The 21,199-nt window shown below is 40.3% G+C and overlaps 1 protein-coding gene across 6 annotated transcripts in view; it reads left to right on the top strand.

Moving 5' to 3' along the window:
- Positions 1-21,199, top strand: part of ADGRV1 (adhesion G protein-coupled receptor V1) — a 246,928-nt gene that overhangs the window by 255 nt on the left and 225,474 nt on the right. For 4 of the 6 annotated variants that reach the window (XM_083465098.1, XM_083465097.1, XM_083465100.1 and 1 more), the window contains exons 2-8: positions 9,467-9,651; positions 10,118-10,267; positions 12,657-12,752; positions 14,212-14,316; positions 15,596-15,709; positions 18,523-19,088; positions 20,393-20,663. In XM_083465098.1, coding sequence (XP_083321224.1) covers positions 9,467-9,651; positions 10,118-10,267; positions 12,657-12,752; positions 14,212-14,316; positions 15,596-15,709; positions 18,523-19,088; positions 20,393-20,663 — 1,487 coding nt within the window. Of the gene's footprint in view, positions 1-9,466; positions 9,652-10,117; positions 10,268-12,656; positions 12,753-13,203; positions 13,283-13,305; positions 13,444-14,211; positions 14,317-15,595; positions 15,710-18,522; positions 19,089-20,392; positions 20,664-21,199 lie in introns of those variants that run through there. The other 2 variants (XM_083465099.1, XM_083465101.1) reach the window with 2 other exon arrangements.

The raw sequence follows: 21,199 nt of genomic DNA, 5'->3' as shown, positions 1-21,199 counted from the left end.
AAGCGGGCTTTCTCGGGTTTCGTTTGCAGGGGACGGTCCGGGGCTCCGAGCGCCGCCACGAAACCCGCAGCGCCCCAGTCCCCCTTTCGCCATTGCTTTTAATGGGTTGCGCTTTTTCCTTGGGAGCAAAGCAGAGGCGCTGCCTCACTGTCCTCCTCCCGCCCTCAATTCTCATCTCTCTCTCTTTTTTAACGCTTTTCCATGTCTCTGCCTTGTAAAATAGTCTTTTTTTTTGAGGGGGGGAAACAACCATTCGAAGCGATGGTTTTGCATTGCTAGCTGTAAAACAATAAATTAGAGTCAATGCGAAACTACCCCCCCCCCATTCTAAGAATGGTTTGCTCGGCTTTAGAAAGTGCAATTGCTATGTATGGGGATTGGGCAGGCTTCTTTCGTGGGTGGCATCCGACGCATTCCTACACAGAGTAGACCCTCTGAAATCAATGGGCTTAGGTTAGTCAAAGCTAGCTGAAGTCCATTCGTTTGAGTTAGTTCGGCTTCTTTGGCTACAATCCATAATGTTTAATTATGCATTACTCAGATGTGGAACTTCAGCCCTCCTGTTGCTTTAGGTCTCTCCTGCCATGTAAATACACCCCCTACATGCTATGATAAGGATTTGTGGGGGAACATGTGCTTTATACATAGAGATCATAGAGTTGGAGAGGTGGAAGGGACCCTGAGGATCATCTAGCAACGCAGGAATATGCAACAAGCAGGTGAATGATAAAATATAGAACAAAGAGCATCTACAGATGAAATTCTTCCTCTTTTTCACATGCAGTTTCCATTCTTATTTAGAATGCAACAACTCAGAAACAAGGTATTAACCTGGAAATGCTGAGAAATAAATCTTTTACACAGAGATCAAGAACATGATGTTAAGTGACTGTAAGGTTACAATCCTATATACACTTACCCGAGAGTAAGTCAATGAGCTAATTGGGGCTTACTTCTGAGTGAGCATGTACAGGACTGTGCTGTTGGTTTCAGTGGAAAATAAGCATGTGCTTAACCCCCTTGAATGGAATTAATGAAATTAATGGAGCATGTAGTCCAGGACTGTGTATTTTTACTCTGAAGTAAGTTCCACTCAGGTCAGTGAGACTTACTCTCCAGTAAATGTCTATGAGACTGAAGCCTTGTAATCCTATGCCTACTTGCTAAGAAGTCCCATTGTGTACCAGACCACCAGGTACTATGAACGAAATATTGTTTAAAGTTGTTGTCAAATGTCTATGATTCAGTCAGTAATTCTTTCACAAATTTGTACCTTAAGTTGTGAAATAAATGTATTATCCACAATGACTTGGGCTCATAATGGTTCACTTTCCATATGATAATAGGTTTGAACAATATGATAACAGACACAAATCATGGTGTTAAAGTTGCCATTGACTTAAAAAGGGAGTAAGGGTTTTTATTAGTGTTAGCAAAATTTCTGGTTTTGAGTGCTACAACTTTGGTCAGAAATTGCAAGTACAACTGAAGTTGTGCATGGGTTAGAGTGAGCCTAATAAAATGTAAGCCTTGGTTAAGTCTTTGTGCACTTTCAGGTATGGAACAGATGTGGACAAGATTATAAGTGCTTTTGTCCTGTTCTTTTTAAAAGCAAAAAAAAAGCAAGCACATTCAAACTTCATCAGTAAAAGAAATGAGACTCAAAGAGCTTTTAAGGCAGGCTGAATTGTGGTCAGCAATTGTATATAGAAAATATTTCCTTCAGTCTTGCAGGGCTAATGTTACTCAACTGGAGATGTTGGGAGCCAATGTCATTTAATGTCATAAAGCCCACCAATTTATGAAGAAATGTGAACATGCGATATTGTTTAGAGAGCTTATCAGATACACTTCAGTTACATTACTTGTATCCCATTACTTAGTTGAAAGTGGCTACTTGGGTGAGTAGAGTTAAATGTCTCTTGGTTTGTCAAGATGCATACAAATGGGATTTGTGGAATTATTCGTCTCTTAAATTACTGGGTATAAAATTTTGAGAAATAATTACAAAAATTTCCATAATTAGTGTTGCTTCCACTGTTCAGATTCCTGTTTGAGTCAAGGTATACAATTATTCGAGAAGAAGAAATAATAAACTTGTTAAGCCTTGTACTGTGCTGAGTCCAAATACTGATTTGTGCAGAGTCCAAATCACTGGACGCATGTGTAGGTTTACATATGTGAGCACTTCTTACCTATTTCAGTAGCACTCCTACCACTTCTGAACCAATTTAGTTTTATTCTATTTTTTAGGTAAGGCTCAAACTAAGATAGGGCATGTAGTGTATCATAAATAGTTACAATGAGAACATTACCTTTGTTTACATTTGAACACCCTAACTGTCCAATTCAAGTTATATACCAGATAAGAATTTATTTCTTTGTTTCAACTCTTCTGTCGAAAGTAGACTTTGAGGGATATAGAGACAAACAGCTTTTTATTCTAAAGCTAAACACCACTTCTATAAAGCGGAGGGACTGTCAAATCAGGTAACTGCAGAGATCATTCTGCTACCATAATCCAAATGAAGACACTCTATGTAAATAAAGCTACACTTACATAAATAATCCAATTCCTGGATGTCCTTGCATGAGAAATTCAGCAGTGTGAAAATCTTTGTTGTGCTTCTTCAGGAAAAGTGGAATTCAGCTTAAGAAGGCTTGAATGCCTGAGAGCTCATTTTATATTAAAAAGTGCTAAAAATCCTATGGCTGCTGCATAAATGGAGTAATAATAGCACATTTGGTCAAGCACTTGCAAAGTGCACTGAAACTTGTAAAGACGGTTTCAGTACATCAGCCAGTTCATATGTGAAATAAATTTATTTACAAAGTAAATGGTGCTGCTGCATTCCTGTGACAATGCAGAATAGGTTGATGTGCTGTATACACGCAACCTCTTTGATTGCTGCAGGTTTTGAATATAGCAAAGAGAATAACAAACGTCCCTGAGCTGAAGTATGCTAAATATTGGGGGGTGAGGAGAAATATGCTCCATCACGTTCAATTACATTAAAATCTGTTTGTGACCCTGCCGCTCATTGGATTCAAGAAGCTGGCCTCCTTTTCCCCAGTTGCTTCTCCTAGGCTGATCTTGCACTGCTTTAGTGGGGATTTAACATGGCTCTAATTCAGCCATCTGCTATAGATTTGGCAGACCAAAGCAATCTGAAGTATCGGTCAGAGCTTTCTCACATGTTTGAAAGTTGAGGGAAGGGACTACCTTTCTGAATAGATTTTGAATCCTTCTCAGCAAGACAATGGTGCAGAGAAGTGGGGGGAGAAAAATGCATGTAATTCCCATGAAGCCAGAGCCACACTGTCTGCCCTTAGCGGTCCTGAAAGGCAATTAGCATTTCAACCAGCCAATTTGGTTACATGCAATGAAGTACTTGGGGGTTTGTAATTTGCTTTCCTCAGCTTGGTGCTGTTGAGAACTAACCCTTGTGTAATCCTCTCAAAGTACTTTTCTTTCCAGCATGGTTATTGTTGCTGGTCTGAAATAACTCTAATCAACAAAGAGGGTTCCTTGTCTTGAACTCTAGGGGTGCCATGGGGCTGGGAAAGCAAAATACTTAACTAATAAGTGAATGATTATAATGATTAAATAGTGGTTATTAAATGGTGGCTTAATAAAGCTTTTAAAAAAATCAGTACTCAGGGCAAGATAATAATGGGGATGTCTTCCAGTCACATTTTTTCAAGGCTGTATTTCCTTTAGTCAGTATCTGGTCAGGATGCTGTGCTCTTGAGACTTCAAATCAGAACTGGACAAATGTGGAAATGTCCTTTGTACAGGAGATAAGAGAAGAGGCAAATATCTACTTTCATCAAAAGGATGGAAACGTAGAATAGATTTCTGTGAGTGCATTCTATGAAAATCGGGAAGGAATATTTTTTGTACAATGAAAGCATGATTGAAACTATGAATAAAAATGGATATGCTACTGTAATGTTGAGTAACCCTAGAACTCTCAAATACAATTGTATGGTATTTAAAATAAAATTGTATGCTGCCAGACTAGGCTGAGTAATGTAGTGTGATGTTTGGTAAGCGCATGAATATACAGGGTGGTTTTTATGTGTTTGTTCCTTTGGAAGGAGCCACCATGCCGAGTAATATTAATCCTTTTGAAAGTTAATCCTGTGCTGTGTTCTTCTGGTGCATAAATTCCTATGTTGTGCAGGATCACTGCACAAAGTGGTTTTTTTGGAGTGGTACTGTAGTCTCCTTTTGCCCATCCTAAGGTGAAGTCTTACAACTGCTGGAAAGTGTAGTAATCCCAAGGGTATCCCCACCTCCCATTTTAGCAGCAGAGAGATCTGCCTGATTTATCTCACAAGGGATGCCACAGCAGTCTCTGCAGGTACAGCCTCAGAGGAACTGGAATGGCCAAAAAGCAGGGTATAAATATGCTGAGTAAGTACATTTACAGTACAATGCTGCCTAGTCTTAAATTTTCCTTATACAGTGGTATCTTGGGTTACATACACTTCAGGTTACATACGCTTCAGGTTACAGACTATGCTAACCCAGAAATAGTGCTTCAGGTTAAGAACTTTGCTTCAGGATGAGAACAGAAATCGTGCTCTGGTGGCGCGGCGGCAGCAGGAGGCCCCAATAGCTAAAGTGGTGCTTCAGGTTAAGAACAGTTTCAGGTTAAGAACGGACCTCCGGAATGAATTAAGTACTTAACCCGAGGTACCACTGTAGAAGCTAGAATGGCACATGCCTCTGAATGAGGCAGAATTATTGTATTCTGTTATAAGCAAATCTGTTGAAATTGTGACAGAACAGAAGTAGCCATCAAAAACTGTTTCCATTCCTGGACTTTCAATTCTGCTGTAATCCATAAAACAAGTTTTTATTTCAGTCACATTTTATCAACTACTACTGTAATTGGGCAGTCATGGATGGCTAATGTGAATGGTGTGTTATTTTTCTCATTCGAAAACATAGTTACCTCCACCTTCATGAAAAAGCTGCAACACAGACACATTCAGTTGTTACCGGTATCTAATGTTAACAAGAGTACATGATTTCAAACAGCTCATATCAGCTTTTATGTATCTCCATCCAGCTGTTATTTGAGACTCCTGATATAATGTTTTCAACTGAGGGTGAGAAAGCTTATGCCCTATAACCACATATGTAGTGGTTAACAGTGGGAACTATGAAGTCTTCTGTGTTTGCATTTTGTAATGTGTGAAGTCATCTTTCATCAAGTCAGCTGACTATGACAAATGCCTACCAAAATAATGTCCATAATATACAGTGAGGTGTTAAGTTATAAAACTTGCGTAATTTTGACCTGAGCATTTGAAACCTGCATTTTGGGAGGGACATTTGGATTTTGTTTTTTGCTTCATTTCCCTTGCAGTTATAATGGAAGGAGTCATCCTTTGCACCTAGTTCAGTATTGTTCATTTTTGTTTTGTTCAAGTGAAAAAGCTGAAGGTGGTCTAGAAAAAAGACACATGGTTTTCCATGGACAATCCTGCGGGTGAATGAGAGAGTCTGCAGCCTGTGCTGGTCTTGCAATTGCTCCTGTCAGCCACATGGATGGGTATTTTGCTTATTTATGTTATATATGTTCAGCCCTTCAACCCAAAGGTTCCTAGGGTGGCTAGGGGATCAGTACAGTTACTTAAATCACAGAAGGGGACTGGATCGGGCTGGTGGCCTGGATCCTGACATCTCCCAACTCCAGTGGACTACTTTGACAGGTGGGTGGTACACCCCCTGTCAGTCACCTGACATCACCATGATTTCACCCTGCATAGTGGAAAAGAAGCATTTCCCTATACACTTCTGACCAGTAGTGGCTGCAGATCCCTCTTCTTTTGCCAGGCTGTTTGACTTCATGTGCTCGTATTTTTTAAAAAAACTGTTTTAATGTACTGTATTTCAAATTGTTATGATCCGCCCTGGGCCTTGGGAATGAAAGACAGGTAATAAATCACCTTATTACTACTACTACTACTACTACTACTACTAGTTCTACCCTGTTGGGTCTCTGTGTGCAGTAGGTTGGTTTTTATTTCCACTGTGCGAGACCCTACTTTGCATCATAACCATTCACTTATATAAGCAAAAGTAAAAAGGTGCCGTCAGAGTCAGGGCAGTGTCAAACCTTAGAGCAGAGGTGGGTGCCTTTAGTCCTTCAGATGGTGTTTGGCCCAATTCTGATCAATCCCTGCTAGCATGGCCAATTAGCTGGGATGTTGGGAGTTGTAGGCCAGTAACAGCTGGAGAGCCACTCTTTCTCTAGTCCTGCTCTAGAGCATGATGGAATGTTGAGTGATAGACATGGGACTTGCACAATGTACATTATTTCTGAAGAGCATTGCACTAGTTCCAGTCCATAATTGCAGAAACAATTTTCATCATTCATCATGGTCATTTTCTGCTGGGGTGAGTTAATCATGATATTACTGGGTGCAACAGAGAGTTCTAAATCTTATGAATCTATCCTTCTTCTTCCTCAAGCAACGCTTTTGTAGTTTGTCCTTTAGCGAATGCTGAATGAGTCAATACGTTCTCTTTCATAAATGACATACACAAATTGTGAATTGTTTGGGAAATCAACTAAATCTATTCTTTGGATTGAATAGTGCAACCTAATTGTTAATAACAGTGACAGCATTGAACATTCTGTTCCAGGGGACAGCTACTATTAAAATAAGAATGAAGTTCTGTGTATTTAATATGCCATTAATGACCAAATCAAAGCTTAATATGAACCAGTGTTACTCTCAGAACCTTTTTTTAAAAAAAACAAATCAGAGAGATTCTCTTTGGAATATGTGACATGCTGGGTGCAGGGGGATGGTAATAATGAAACACTATGCCTGTTTTCTGCCAAAGGAGACATAAAAAATTCTAAGAAATGTATTTCATGCTTAGACTGAAATAAGTCCCACTGAGGGACTCAGCTACAAAATTAGAAGCATTGTTTTACATCCTCCATGAGAAAAGTTGTTGCAAGATAATTTTTATTTTAATATCTGTTCTCTCAGTTCATTTGAAGGCAAACAGTGCATGTAAAAATGGAGATAGTTATTATTTTCATTTCAAAGAACAGAATTGTGTATATGAATTAATTTATATGCTTAACTATTTTATGATATTGGGTGACACTTGCAAGACATTTTTCTGTTTGTCCAAATGTTATTTTTAAAAACATCCCTGGCTAAAATGATTTTGTGAGGCAATTGTTTGAAAGGTTGTTTTAATATACTTTTTCGTAAAAGCAATTTATTGTACAAATAGATGTAATAAGGAAGAATTGTTGCTAGGTGAATAATTTATGATATGATTATGAGACTTCTCTTGTTCCACAGGAGTAACTTTATAGTTTCAGAATGCCCCTTAGCAGAGGTAATAGAATTCAAGTAACTCTAAACGCTGTTACCTTGCTCTGTAAGGATCATATTTTCGGGATTATTTACTTGAGGCACACACCGTGGGAAGATGCTTGCTTAGTCTATACCAAGGTAACTGCCATAGTTAAAAGGTCAACAGCACCCTTAGTTCATAATGGATCACGCCTGTATTTGTAAAGCGAGAGGTTGGTTCAGAGTTTACAAAAAGTACGCAAAGATGTTCATGTTGAAGTTGTACACTTGGTAAAACATTTGTGCTCTGGGGGCATAACCAATATGGCAAGTTTGAAATAAGCTACATTTATTAACACTCATTAAAACGATGTACTGAGGATTTCAGTTCCAGCAAAACTATCAGGATTGTTTTGATTTCCCCTCCCCCTTTTTAATCCTGTTATTTGCTTTCTAACTTGTTCTGATTCATCTCCTCAAAATATTGCATTCTAAAATTGTTGAGTACTAATGAGCATCGATTCTAAAGCATCATACCCTCTTGAGGAGTCATAGAAACAACTAGGTTGATGTGACCAGTTGGTCTAGCATTGCATCTCACACTGCGTTGCTTCCCAGTGTTGTACAAATAGAGATTAGAAGTATACTCCCAGATATTTATTTACTCCCCACACCACCACTGTGAGCCCCCCCCCCCCGGATCATCAAGCACTCTCCATTATAATTTTTTACATTGCTCAGCCCGGATGCTGAGGTTCAGCTCCAAGGGCCGTCTGGCAATTTCCCCAATTGTGAGAAGTGAAGTTACAGGGAACCAGGTGGAGGGCCTTCTCAGTAGTGGCACCCACCCTGTGGAACACCCTCAAATCACATGTCAAACTGATAAACAACTATACGATTTGAATGCAGCCCTGTTCAGGGACGTTTTTAATGGTTGATGTTTTATTGTGTTTTTAATATTTTGCTGGGAGTTGCCCTGAGTGGGCAGCATATACATCCATCCATCCCCTACTGTCCCTTTTAAATGTTGGGGGCATCACTGGGGGAGGCTACTTATCTAACACAGGGTAAGGTAAAAGGGCCTCTGCTATGGATATGCCCTCTAAATGCATGGGTGTTGGGGAAGTGATTGTGTGTTGTGGGGATCAGATCAGTAGATGCAGCCCTTCTCTCCCCCTCATGCAGTTGTTTGAAGGACAGTGCCCAAATAGGGCTTAGGTCTACCACTGATCAATTTTATTTTCTTGCTTATTTGGAGCATTTAGACACACCTTAGCTCCTTGCTATGTGTGCATTGGATTCCAGGTTTAGGCTGCATACTATGCTCACTCAGTAGGACTTCTTTTTGTGTAGATATACATAGGACTGTGCTGTTAGTGGCTTAACTGTAACCTGTGTGTATATAAAAAAACTGCAACAATTGGTTTAGATCCTTGCTGTTGTTGATTTGTAGCGTTTTACTCTGCAGAATTTCTAGTATGCTAGTGGAACATGCAGTCAAGAGTGCGGACTTCTCATTGTCATCCCAGAGAGACTTTGGCTGTGTACACATTACCAGCTTAAGTGCAGCTAGGTGGTTCTTTTCCTCAGTTCAAATTGAGGGTGGCTTAAGGGGAAATGTGTCAAACAACAATATTTTATAATAAATAGCAAGAAAGATATGGATTGTGGCTAACTGCTGTGTATACACTGCTTCCCCAAACAGCAGTTAGGTCACAGTAATGGGAGTGTGTAAACAGCCTTTGTGGCTGTGAGTGGACACCCACAGAGGGCAAGCTGTTTTCAAGGAACTAAGCCCATAAATTGACATTGGCTTTTCTTTTGCCTTTTTTGGTGTTGGGTAGAACCCTGAAGTTTCTCAGTCAGAACTGCAAGCTTTTGCAAAGCTCCTTTGTAATGCTGTTTTTAAATGAGCTGCACCAAAAGTGCTCGAATGTCCAGCACACCTCAGGATATGTTTTAGTCAGGAAATCTCAGTAGTTGCTGTCAAGTCCAGAGATGTCCGGGGAAACTGGCCAGAATGGAAGCACAAATATGACTTCAGTAGGCCCGTTAGTTTTGCCTTGTCAAAGCATGATGTGAAAACACTTATCATAGCCACATTTGTGTTTCTGTCCTTTCTTTTCAGGGATGCCCTCTGCCTGTTCACTAGTTACATTCCTTTTAGCACTTTCCACCAGTTTCATCTCTGGAGAAACAGAAGTAAAGTTCACCGGACAAACAGAATTTATTGTTAATGAAACATCTACCACAGTTATACGTCTAGTTATTGAACGAACAGGGGAACCAGTGAATGTTACAGCAATTGTAGCGGTAAGAAACGTTGCTAATCTGCTTTTTTGTTATGTCAAAGTTATACACTGAGCATTAGCTACAATGAAAACAAACAAACAAACCAGATGAGTGTTTTTGGATGGAGCGGGCATATCCATTTGTTCTTGGAAAACTGGGGAGAAAATTGGTTCCTTACTAGATTGAGGACCAGCACAAACACCATATGTTCTACCCCACAGCTGGAGGCAGTATAGCTCTGATTGCCAATTGCTGAGAATTGCAGGTGGGGAGAATTATGTTGCAGTCAGGTTCTGTTGGCAGGCTTCCCATAGGCATCTGGTTGGCTTCAGACTAGATGGGCCATTGGCTTGATCCAGCAGGCACTTCTTGCAATCTTACATAGGAAATGTACTATTGCAGCAATAAAGTTGCTTGTTTTAATAATGGCACAGGATATGTATTGGAGCAGAAGTATTTAATTGTTTCTGTTGTGTGCAAATTGCAGATTCATGGTGAAAATACAGGTGACTTTTTTGACACCTACGCAGCAGCATACATATCTGAGGCAGAAACAAACCGAACTGTGTACATTTCTGTGTGTGACGACGACCTTCCGGAGGCTGATGAGACATTCATATTTTATTTGACATTACAGGTAGGCACTGATTTTTCTGACTAAGCTGAGGTACATGTGTGGCCTTAGTGAAAGAAGAGCTGCTCTTTCCCATGTTGTTGGTCTAGGCCAGCCATCACCATCCTGAGGCCCTCCAGGTGTTTTGAACTATAGCTCTTAGTGCCAGATAGTTCCTGATGAGAGCTGTAGTCCAAAACAGTTTAAGGGATAGCAAAGACTGATTGAGCAAAGGTTCTTCAACATTTTAGGTATGCTTCAATGTTTTAAAACTTTGGTTAGGTTTTGAAGTGAAAGGAAGAAGGAAATACATCCATATAAAGAGTTGGGGAACAAGGCAACAAGCTTCACACCTGAAAATGTAGGCTTTAGTGAAGGGGCAGGATCCATTAAAATGTAAATAAATAATCTAAAACATATACATAATGACTCCTGGAATTATTTTTGAATACTGTTGTGATTTTCATGAAATGCATCAGCAAGTAGAGCTGTTTAAAAGTCATTTTTCAGATACTTGCCATCTGTAAACTTATCAGTCACTACTGACTAGACACAGTTCTCCTTCCCTTGTAGTCTGGTCCTCCTTTTAAAAGAGTCGTTCATTATTTTGTTAGGTGAAATGGTTATTTGATATTTTTGTGTTTGAACTTGTAATAATGTCTTTCATTTATTATTGATGATTGGCATTTTATGGGTGAGCCTCTGAACATTCACATTATTTCCAGCCACATTCTCTAGGAGTTGTTCCCGGGCTCTTCTAAGCAAATAATTTCAGTATAGAAGCACATATTGTATAGCAGCTTAAAATTGCAGAAATGTCCTTCTAAATTAACACATGAACTATAAACTCCGAGAGCAAGACAGGGGCCTTCTGCTATAGTTGTAAAATTGCAATTAAAATATTGTATGTTGAGTCTGTTAAATTCATTGAGTTATATTGTGCTTATGGTGGTGAAATCTCAAACTGGCTGAGATGGTGTGATGTCACGGACTGTTCACAAATGGCTTAGGGAAATTTTCAGTAGTGGAATGTACTTGTTGGGAAGCAAATAAAAAGTTGTTTTCCTGGGGGAGCAGGTAGGAGGAGCTGTGTGGGGCAGGCTGAGGACCTAAGTGGGAAGAGGACTCAGGAAGTATGAAATGGATAGACAAGAAACCCACAGGCAAGGTTACTGAAGAAAGCTGACAAAGTAATATGCTGCAAAATAAGAACTCGAGAGAAAGGCTAACTGTAAGAAACCATTAAGCAGGGGATTTTTTTCCTACCATTTAACTCATTGCCACGGGCGAGTTTAGGGCAGTGAGGCCAGTTCTGCCACACTGGGTGCTGAGCCTAGGGGGCGCTGCAGGGCATTGCAGCTATGACGTAGTGAATTGAGCAGAATGGAAGGCAAGAGGCGGAAGCGCACCAAATTTTGGCCTTGCACAGGGTGCCTTTCCTTGCCCAGAAGCATTTCACTGTGCCAGGCTGCTGTTATAGGAGACAACTGTATCACCCTGAGGCAGTGGTGGTGAGAGCTGATTTTATTCCCTTATTATTGTCTGACTTTCCGGCTAGTGTGTCTAATCCATTGTTTTAAAAGTTTAGTGAGGTTATACTATAATAAATTTGTTAGTTTGTTAGTCTTCCATAATAATGTTCTACAATAATGCAGCCATTGCAAAATCTACCTTTCTGTGTGCTCCTCTCCCTTGAGGTAGATGACATTGCTAAGAGGATCATCTTGGTCAGTTTTAGAATACTTCTTCCTTCTTGTCGTCGCCCCCCCCCCCCCACGCCTTTTCCCTGTTGTTGTTCGGATTTGCATTTTCAATGAAGACAGGTCACTGAGACAGCTTCTGCTATATTTCAAACATGGAAGCAATCCTCATTGTTTTCTCATTTGTCTTCTCTCCCCTGTCCGCTGTGCATTACAAATAGCAAGTCCTTGTGATTTATGAATACTGTACAGTGAACATGTTATACAAAGATTTTTCATAATGTCAGTGTTCCTTTGTTTTATTCTGGTTCAAGATCATCACCAATGGACCTAAAAAGATCCCCAAACTCCAGATTCTTGGGTGAGGGTGGGGAACAGATGCTTCTCATGTAGCTCCTTATTGCTATGGCATCATTAATATTGTCAAGCTATGATTAATGATCTCCGAAGTTTGTGTCAAACACTTTGTTGTTTAACCAGACTGAGTCTATAGAATTTGTATCCCATGAAAAGTTAGTGCTTTTGGAGCATTCAGTTGACTTGAATACCTTTCCTTGGAATGTGTCATTAAAGAGAAATTCCTTTACCCTGAAAATAAACACTTTATTGAATACAGGGCCTTACTGAAACCTCCTTCCACCATGTATAGATTGACTGGTCCATTTACAGTGCACCGTTTTAATTTTCCATATTGTGTGCCTTGTTTGTTCTAGAATCCACCTCCAGGAGTAAAGCTTGGGTTGCCCAGAGCTGTATCTGTAACTATTTTATCAAATGACAATGCCTTTGGAATCATTTCTTTTGATATGGTATGTTTTCATCTTCTGTACCTTTTGTTATTTGAAATTGAATGATGGGGATATTTATCAGAAGAACAATATAGACGTCAGTGGGGAAATGGACAGCTTCCTGGGCACCTGTGACATAGTGGTTAATGAGTGAGAGTTCAGCTCTCTCCACAGGCATAAATGCCATAGGTTCCTTTAGATAAACTACTTTCTTTCATCTGTGGTTCCTTTACCTTAACCCCATTCTGCCTCATCATAATCGGTTCAAGAAATCCATCCAGTGAAAGGCTTTGAGACTGCTCAAGTGATCAGCACATTTAAAAGCCCTTGGTGTGAAGACGTTACTTTTGCTGAGCAGGTTGTAGAGTTGTGTCAAAGCAGCCTGTGTGTGGACTCTGGCTTGTTGGGCTCATTATGACCTCATAGATTGTGACATTAGAGATGAGCCAGTGGCAACCATGGAGTTTGACACTTGGGTAGGAGATCAGGGAGCCTAATGCATTCCTAAATAAGCTGAAAAAAGTGATCAACTATTGACTTAAGAGGAAATGGTAATAGGACAAAAAAAGTTGTACAGTCCTTTCTGGGGCCATTTATCACTTAAGGTTTAGACAAATGAAGAATAGTGTGTTGTACTACTACTTGGAAGAAAGCACTAAGATTATTGTGAAAATGTTCTCGGTGAGCGTCCTAATCAGTGAAATAATTGTGGGTGAGTTGTTGTAGTTTTTTTAAAATATTATTTTATCAAGGCAAGTAAGATAGCAAAGACAAACAGAATACAGAGGGAACAGAGAAGGGAGGCAGATAATTTGAAGACACAGTCTGCCATACTGACACATCCTCAGCTAGCCTATAGGTACGATAACAACAACAACAACAGCAGCAACAACAACAACTGACCTTACAGGGCAAATTTACCTGTTGTGCCCATTGTTTGGAGGTGAAGAGAAATAAAGACTGAGTTAAAAATTGAGAGTGTGAGTTTGGCTGATTATCTGTATAATCATTTTTAAAAGGCAAGATTTTGGAAATCTGCTTGCCCATATCTCTTGAAATCTGGATGTCAAATTTGGTGCTGCTTTCAGTAAAATTCTTTAGCAAAACTTTCAGCTGTTGTTTTAATGTGACTAGATTAGCTGAACATCTATTTTAATAAGTTCAAAAAGCAATATAAAGTAACACAAAAGCCTTTTAATTGGCTTGTAGTGACCAAAATGTTTAAATTGAGGATACACATTTCCATATTCGTTCAAAACAAAATATTTATCTCTGTTGTCTTCCATGCCTTTGGTTGCTGGGAAATGAAATGCTACCAGTGGACCACTTCACAAATTGGATTAACTTGTCTCTGGAAGTTTGCATTTCTATGGTAACAGCCCTTTGTACATTCTGCAGTTGGGATATTTTATCAGTACCTGATTGTCTGTTTCTCCTCTGTCCCCTCCCTCCCTCCCTCCCTCCCATCCTCCCATTTTAGCCTGCCTTAATCACACTTAGTGAGCCCAAAGGTAGGAATGAATCTGTGCCTCTCACTCTAGTTCGGGAGAAAGGTACCTATGGAACTGTGACTGTGATTTATGTGGTAAGTATGTTGAAATAACTATATTTAAAAGATTTTTTTAAAGTGAAACTGGTGAGGCTTGGAATTGTAAATAAATATAGCATCTCTGAAATGACTTTACTAATTGTTTATAAGTTTGTAGTTAGATAATTGAGAGCTAAGGTGTGATCTGGCCCCATGATCTCCCTAGTGGTGGCTTGTGATAAGGACCTTAAGCCAGGAATGCATGGCACCTAAAATCTGAGAGAAAGGAATTCTTCTCTGTGGAGGATGAAGAATTCCTGTTATATCTGGGAGCTGCAAGCTCAGAGCTCTGAATCAACTCATTGAATACCTAAACTTATTCACTCAAGTTGGATACCTGCTGGAGAAGACAGGATGCAGTTTAAAGCCATCTGTGGTGTCACATTGCATAACTCTAAGCCAGAACACCACTCTGTAGAATTCCCTGCAGCTTTGCTTGAGAGACCAAGCTCTGACAGTCATCAAGCCATGCTTTGGAATACAAGGGGTCAATTGCTCTGCAGACCTTTTAAGATCAGCATTTTAACTTCTGCCAGGGTATTCTCTGCCCTTACAAAACCTGTCTCTTTACTCTGATATCCGAAGCTTGTTACCCATTGGTCAACAGCTGCTTCAAGATCAGTACTCTTCATGCTTTTCTTAGTGCCCCAAAGGTTCAACAACCTGGCTTGAACAGGGCAGTTATGGTATGTAAAATTTTGAATGAGCCTGATTTATTGCCACTTTCCTCCCCATGAGATAAATGAGAAGTATAATTACAAGTTTCTCAATCCTGAGAACAAGACTTTCCTCCCCATGAGATAAATGAGATGTAAAATTGCAAGTTTCTCAATCCTGAGAACAAGACTGGTCCTATAAAATAGGCATACTTTGGGAAGTATAAGATTTATTAAACTTCAAACAAACACATTCCTCTGTTTAGATTTAATTGCCAAATGAAGCCGGCATAGCTTGTGTGGTTTGGTGGGTGGGGGTTACCATTATTTAAATCAGCGGTTCTCAACCTGCTGGTCCCCATATGTTGTTGGACTACAACTCCCATCATCCCTGAGCTCTGGCCTTGCTAGCTAGGGGTGATGGGAGTTGTAGTTCAACAACATCTGGGGACCCACAGGTTGAGAAAGGCTGATTTAAATAATTGCCTTCCGAATTCTTATTGGTACTATGGGGAATGTTCTTTCATCTTGAATATCAAAAGATTATCCAACTCTGCCAAGGAGGCTTGCTTGCTTTTTAGAACTTATGTTTGTTGAACAGGCACAATGTTTCTTCACAGGTAGAAGGTGGTCCAAATCCTGCTGAAGAAGACTTGAGCCCAGCAAGAGGAAATATCACCTTTCCTCCTGGAACAGCTGTATTGATTTTTAACTTAGTTGTTCTTGATGACCAGGTGAGAGCGCATATCAACAATTTTTGAAGATTTGATCTGTGTATCATGAGGTTGAAATAAATAAGGCAAGATTGGCTGTCAGGAGTCCAGGTTCCCAGCTTGATAACACAGTAAGAGTAGGTAATTAAAAAGGAGGATTTATTGCAAAAACAAACAGATAGCTCTAGACAGCTCTAACACAGCTGCCGGCATTATCACTCAAGATGACCCTTCTGAAGCTCCTTCTGGTTCTTACAGAATATATTGAACCATCGCCCCTTGTATTGTCTCTTGTATTGCTTCCTATCTAGCAGCATTCACAGATTCTTTTGACTTATTAGATTAGCTCCAACCTCTTCCTGTTCTGACAGACTGTCCTTGTGTCTGTTCACGTCTGTTTGAGCTTCCTGAGAGCTTTTGCTGCGTTCCAGCCCACTCTTTGTTGTTCCCTTGGCAACCGGCATTCCAATGTCCAGAGGAGTCACCACTGTCTGCTGTGTTCTTTACCCAGTCTGCGTCAAATCTAAACCTCTCTGTTCTGCAGAAGGCTGTAAAGTTCCACTAGGAGCTGGCTCATTCCTGACATTGGTTCACCCTAGACTGGTGAACTTGAGTGTCTCTTACTCCGAATTACTATCACTGACAACAGTAGAAATACTAAAGAGATTTATACCTCCTTTCTCTGATGGCTTGCCACTAGCTGCTGGAAACTTTTTTTAATTGATCAGACAGCCTTTTTGGTCTACAGAGGTGATTTGATTTCTTATTGTTGGATGCTTCTTTTAGCTGATTGGTGTTTTTATCCACTTTTTAAACTAGCCTTTTATGTCCTTTGAGAGCATCAACAAAGCTATAGATAGAAGTGATCCAGTTGGCATTGTGTACTTAGATTTTCAAAATGTTTTTGAGAGAGTACTTCATCAAAGACTCCTGAGTAAGCTCAGTAGACCTGGGACTCAGTAGTGCTGATTAAGGAATGGGAAACGGAGAGTTGAAATGAATGGGCAGTTTTCCCAAAGGAGAGATGTAGGAAGTGGAGCTTCCCAAGAATCTGTATTGGGACATTTGCTTCCTTACTTGCTCATGAATGATCTGAAGAAGTGTGAGCAGTGAGGTAGCAAAGTTTGCTGATGATACCAAATTGCTCAGGGTGGCATTGGTAACCTCACAGTTGCATAATTATATATACTTCTATCATGCTGCCTCTTCCTTTCCTTTTCGCTTTACTGAAAAGTCTCCAGTGCTGTAAATTTTCCTCATGACATGAACAAAATTGATTGTGCTGAGAACTGGTGAGACTTAGATAGTTCATGGGCGCAACTGAATTGGGAATGCAAGTCAATGTCTGTTATGAAAGCATAAGCAGTACAATCAAGGAACAAAGTTGGCTGTGACTGCAAAGACAAGTTGAATGGCCACTCATGAATGCAATCTCTGAGAGTGACCAATTAGCAGATGACTATGAAAGGAAATAAAAAGGTAAGGAGTTGGGACTTGGAGCCTCCTTTGGAAGTTCAAGGCAACAGCTTTGCCTCAAAAGGATTTACACACTAAAAAAATTGAGTATTTGCCATCAGACTGTCTCTCAGGAGCAATTAACTGCTTTTGAGTCTCAAAATCCAGGAATAGGTGCTTGAGATTATCAAGCCAATTTGCTCTGTGACAAAAATGACTAAGTAATTAATTCTTCTGTCAAGATTTTAAGGACAGAAGGTTTTTCTGTGGATTGACATTTGTTCTGATTCAGCAGCAAACAGCAAGTTTTCCCAAGGAAAGCAGTGGGGCAAATGAAAAACCACATGGACCTGTGCCTTGAAAGCATGTGACAAAGCAGAAAACCTCTCCGACCTGTGCTTTCCAGGCACAAGACAAGCAACAATGTAGACAAGCCCTAACCGTAGGAAATTTATAATACTGTTTATGTTAGTGAGCATTTGTGGGTATAGGAATCAGTTCACATAGCATGGAGTTGACAAACTGATAAAGTCTTTTGGTCCCTGCTTATAGGTATTTTTATGCTGTTTCATAACAGGAAGGAATTTTTTTGGGCATGAGTTTTGTTTTGTTGTCTTCCATATAGAGAAAACTTTGGTTGTTTTCCTGTATGCACATCATCACAACTAGCTGGGAGTTAGAACCCTGCATGCCCTCATGGATGGGGGGCTTAAGGGTGAAGGCTCATGGTCCAGCTGGCTTCAAAGGCTGGCACAACCCCTGCACCCCAAGTTTGGTGGTGAAAGGCAACCAAAAGTTGATTCAAACCATCTGCTGGCTTAAGCTGTTCTTCTTTCTCTGGCTTCCTCTTTTAGCAGATGGGCTGCTAGACCTGCATTTGTCATCCCTTTTAAACAGCAAAGTCATGGAGGCTGCAGCTAATACTGTAGTTGCTTTTAAACCCAGTTCTTCGTTGGTTTTCATCCTCTCCACCACCCCATGTTCTCCCTACTACACGCATAGAATAAAATAAAAAAAGCTTGAAATCAGTATAACCTGAAAATATGTGCAGAGATAGTTGATGAGCATCAGAACAGGATCAGAGGTTGGAATTCTATGCGAATGAATACAAAGGGGGGGGGTCTTAAAAAGAAGCATCATATTTTAAAAATTAGATGGCAGGCTGAAACTGTAAAGTGTTCCTATTATTAAAAAAGATGAATAATCTGAGTGAGGTGTGCATTTTTCTCTTAGCGCATCTATGCTTCAATGATCATTTACACCAATATTTTATAGGGTAAGGAAATGCAGGATTTCTATTTCAGTAACAAGAAATTTGTTGATTTGCACATATTTACCTTTGATTTGAGTTATCCTTAATCATTATAATTTTTTTCTAGATACCAGAAGATGATGAAAGATTTATTATTCATCTGAAAAGTGTAGAAGGAGGAGCTGAAATCAATACCTCAAGAAATTCTGTTGAGATTATTATTAAGAAAAATGATAGCCCAGTGCGATTCACTCAGAGTGTTTATATGGTGCATGAAGAGGACGATATACTAACAATCCCAATAGCTCGGGGTAAAGATGATGATGGAAACATAATTGGACCGGATGAACATGAAGTCTCCATTCGCTATGCTGTTGTAACTGGGAATTCAACAGCACATGCACAGCTTAATTTAGACTTTCTAGATCTACAGCCAAACACAACTATCATTTTCCCACCTTTAGTGCATGAATCTTACATAAAATTCAAAATCATTGATGATGCCATACCAGAAATTGCTGAGACATTTCATATCATGCTACTTAAGGACACTTTGCAAGGAGATGCTGTTTTAACAAACCCATCTGTTGTCCAAGTTACCATTCAGCCCAATGATAAACCTTATGGAGTACTATCTATCAACAACATCCTGTTTACTCGGCCAGTTGTTATTGACGAAGATCAAATGTTAAGGTACTCCTTTTATTACACTGGAAATGCTAAGGTAGATTTAGGAGAAAACTAGCTAGAATTTATTGGAGAAAAAAAAATTGGGCTGGGAAAGTGCTCGTATTTCCTTGTTGGTAACTTTTATCAGGGCTGTTTAGCACTGAATTATGCTTTGCCTTGCTCTTAATGAATGCCTTAAATTGAATTGGGACTAGTGCTTTGGTTAGAATTCATAGGGAACCTACATACGTCTACAGATTCCTGCTGCAGTTGTTCGCCCTCCAGTGTGTGGAGGGCTGTAGAGATGGATGTTGAGACACATCAGAGTGGGTGGAGCTACCATACATGTCCTTGCTCCAAGTGTCATTATGTGCTGGGCATGGTGCCTGAAGAGTGCTAACGTCTGTCCATCTGCACCCTAGGTGTTCTGAATAAAGTAATGGATTGTCATGAACCCTGCAGTGCTGTCATGACTGAGCCTGGGTTGGCAGGCTTTGACTGAAGAGGAGGAGGAAATGGGATGGATGAACTGTTGGGAACCTTGGTTGGAAGAGAGATCTCCCCTTTCCAACCTGATTTTAGAAGGGGGATGCCAGCTATCCACTCTGACCTTCCTGCAGAGCACAGGACGTTAGTGGAAGCTGGGGGGGGGACTTTGCTCAGCTGAGTGGGGAAACTGAGCTGGAGGCAGTGTCAACAGAACAGGGGCTGGAACAGGAGGGTGCACTCTTGACACCTAGAACCAGGTGCCAGCTTTGCAGGTGGGAGCAGATCCACCCACCCCAGTCTTGTAGTCTTGGCTTTCCCACAAGGCAAGAAAGCCTAACCAGTTAGTCTGATATGCTTTGTGGATGGGGCTGGGAAAATTTCTGGGGCATCTTTGTCACTTCTGTCCAGTTTTGTACTTCCTTCCCTGATCCTGAGCTGTGACTCCTGAGCATTGTGTCTGCTGCTGAGCCAGAACTGTTACCTGCCTGACTAAAAGTCTCTTCCTTACTTACAAGTTGGAGCTTCTGTCTGCATGTGTTGGGTAGGAGAATTTGGATCAGAAGAATAAACACTGCACAGGGCAATAGCCTAGGACCAGTGCAATAGCACTGAGTGGGGAAATGATGAACAACAGAGATCAGACACAGACACCATTCAACTTATTTGTCAAGTCAGTTTGCATAGTTAACAATAGTTTACTCAGGAAGGGCATTTAACTCCTGCAGTGTTTATATATTGGAGTAACTTGTAGGTTCATTTGAGTGCTTCATTATAACTCTAGTGTTTCACTAGAGTTAAAATTAGAAAATTGTTTGTTGATTTCTGTTTGCAACCTCTAGGTACGAGGGCATCACAGTTGTACGAAATGGTGGAACACATGGAAATGTTTCGGTTTCCTGGATTATAACCCGCAACAGCAGTGATCCTTCGCCTGTGACTGCAGACATCACTCCAGACTCAGGGGTATTGCATTTTGCTCAAGGGCAGCTGATAGCATCACTTCCTCTGAACATTGTTAATGACAATTTCCCCGAAGAGGCACAGCCATATCTGCTTAGGATTCTGGCTCATACAATAAAGGGGGGTGCGGAAGTGAGTGAACCAGCTGAGGTAAGTCTGCATTTATTCACCTAAAGAAATGCAAGCGTTCCAGCAAGATGCCAATTTTATCCAATTAGTATAATTATTTAAACCAATTATTTATGTAATTGGTAAATTCTTTATTTTACAATCCTGTCTGGCACCGTTGCTTCTCCAGTCTGTTGCTGCTGTTGATCAGCTGCATTGCATTGACACTTAAACCTTATACCTCAGTAAAATTAGCTTTCTTATTCTAGGAGACGGTAATGGTGTTTGTGTTGGTTTCTAATAAGAAGCTCTCATACAGATCCCCTCATTGCTAACAGTTTACTGATAACTAGGACTACGTCACAATGCTAGGTAGCTAATCAGATAGAATGTCCCAGCTTAAATGTCTGAATCACCTTTGCAATTGGCCACTATTTTATCTAGTTCTTTTCTCCTAATCTTCTTAGCTGCCAACACATATAGCGCTACTTTTTAAATTACGAAGTCGTCAGTATCACTCAGCAGCCATTTTACCTTTTCCGCCCTGTTTGAGTGTGTTCCATTCGTAAGCAGGGGTT

This window comes from Podarcis liolepis (assembly GCF_965112155.1).
Source record: "Podarcis liolepis genome assembly, chromosome: 11".
Classification (NCBI taxonomy): Eukaryota; Metazoa; Chordata; class Lepidosauria; order Squamata; family Lacertidae; genus Podarcis; species Podarcis liolepis.
Note: the sequence above shows the minus strand (reverse complement) of the source record. Positions and strands in the feature narration are given on the sequence as shown.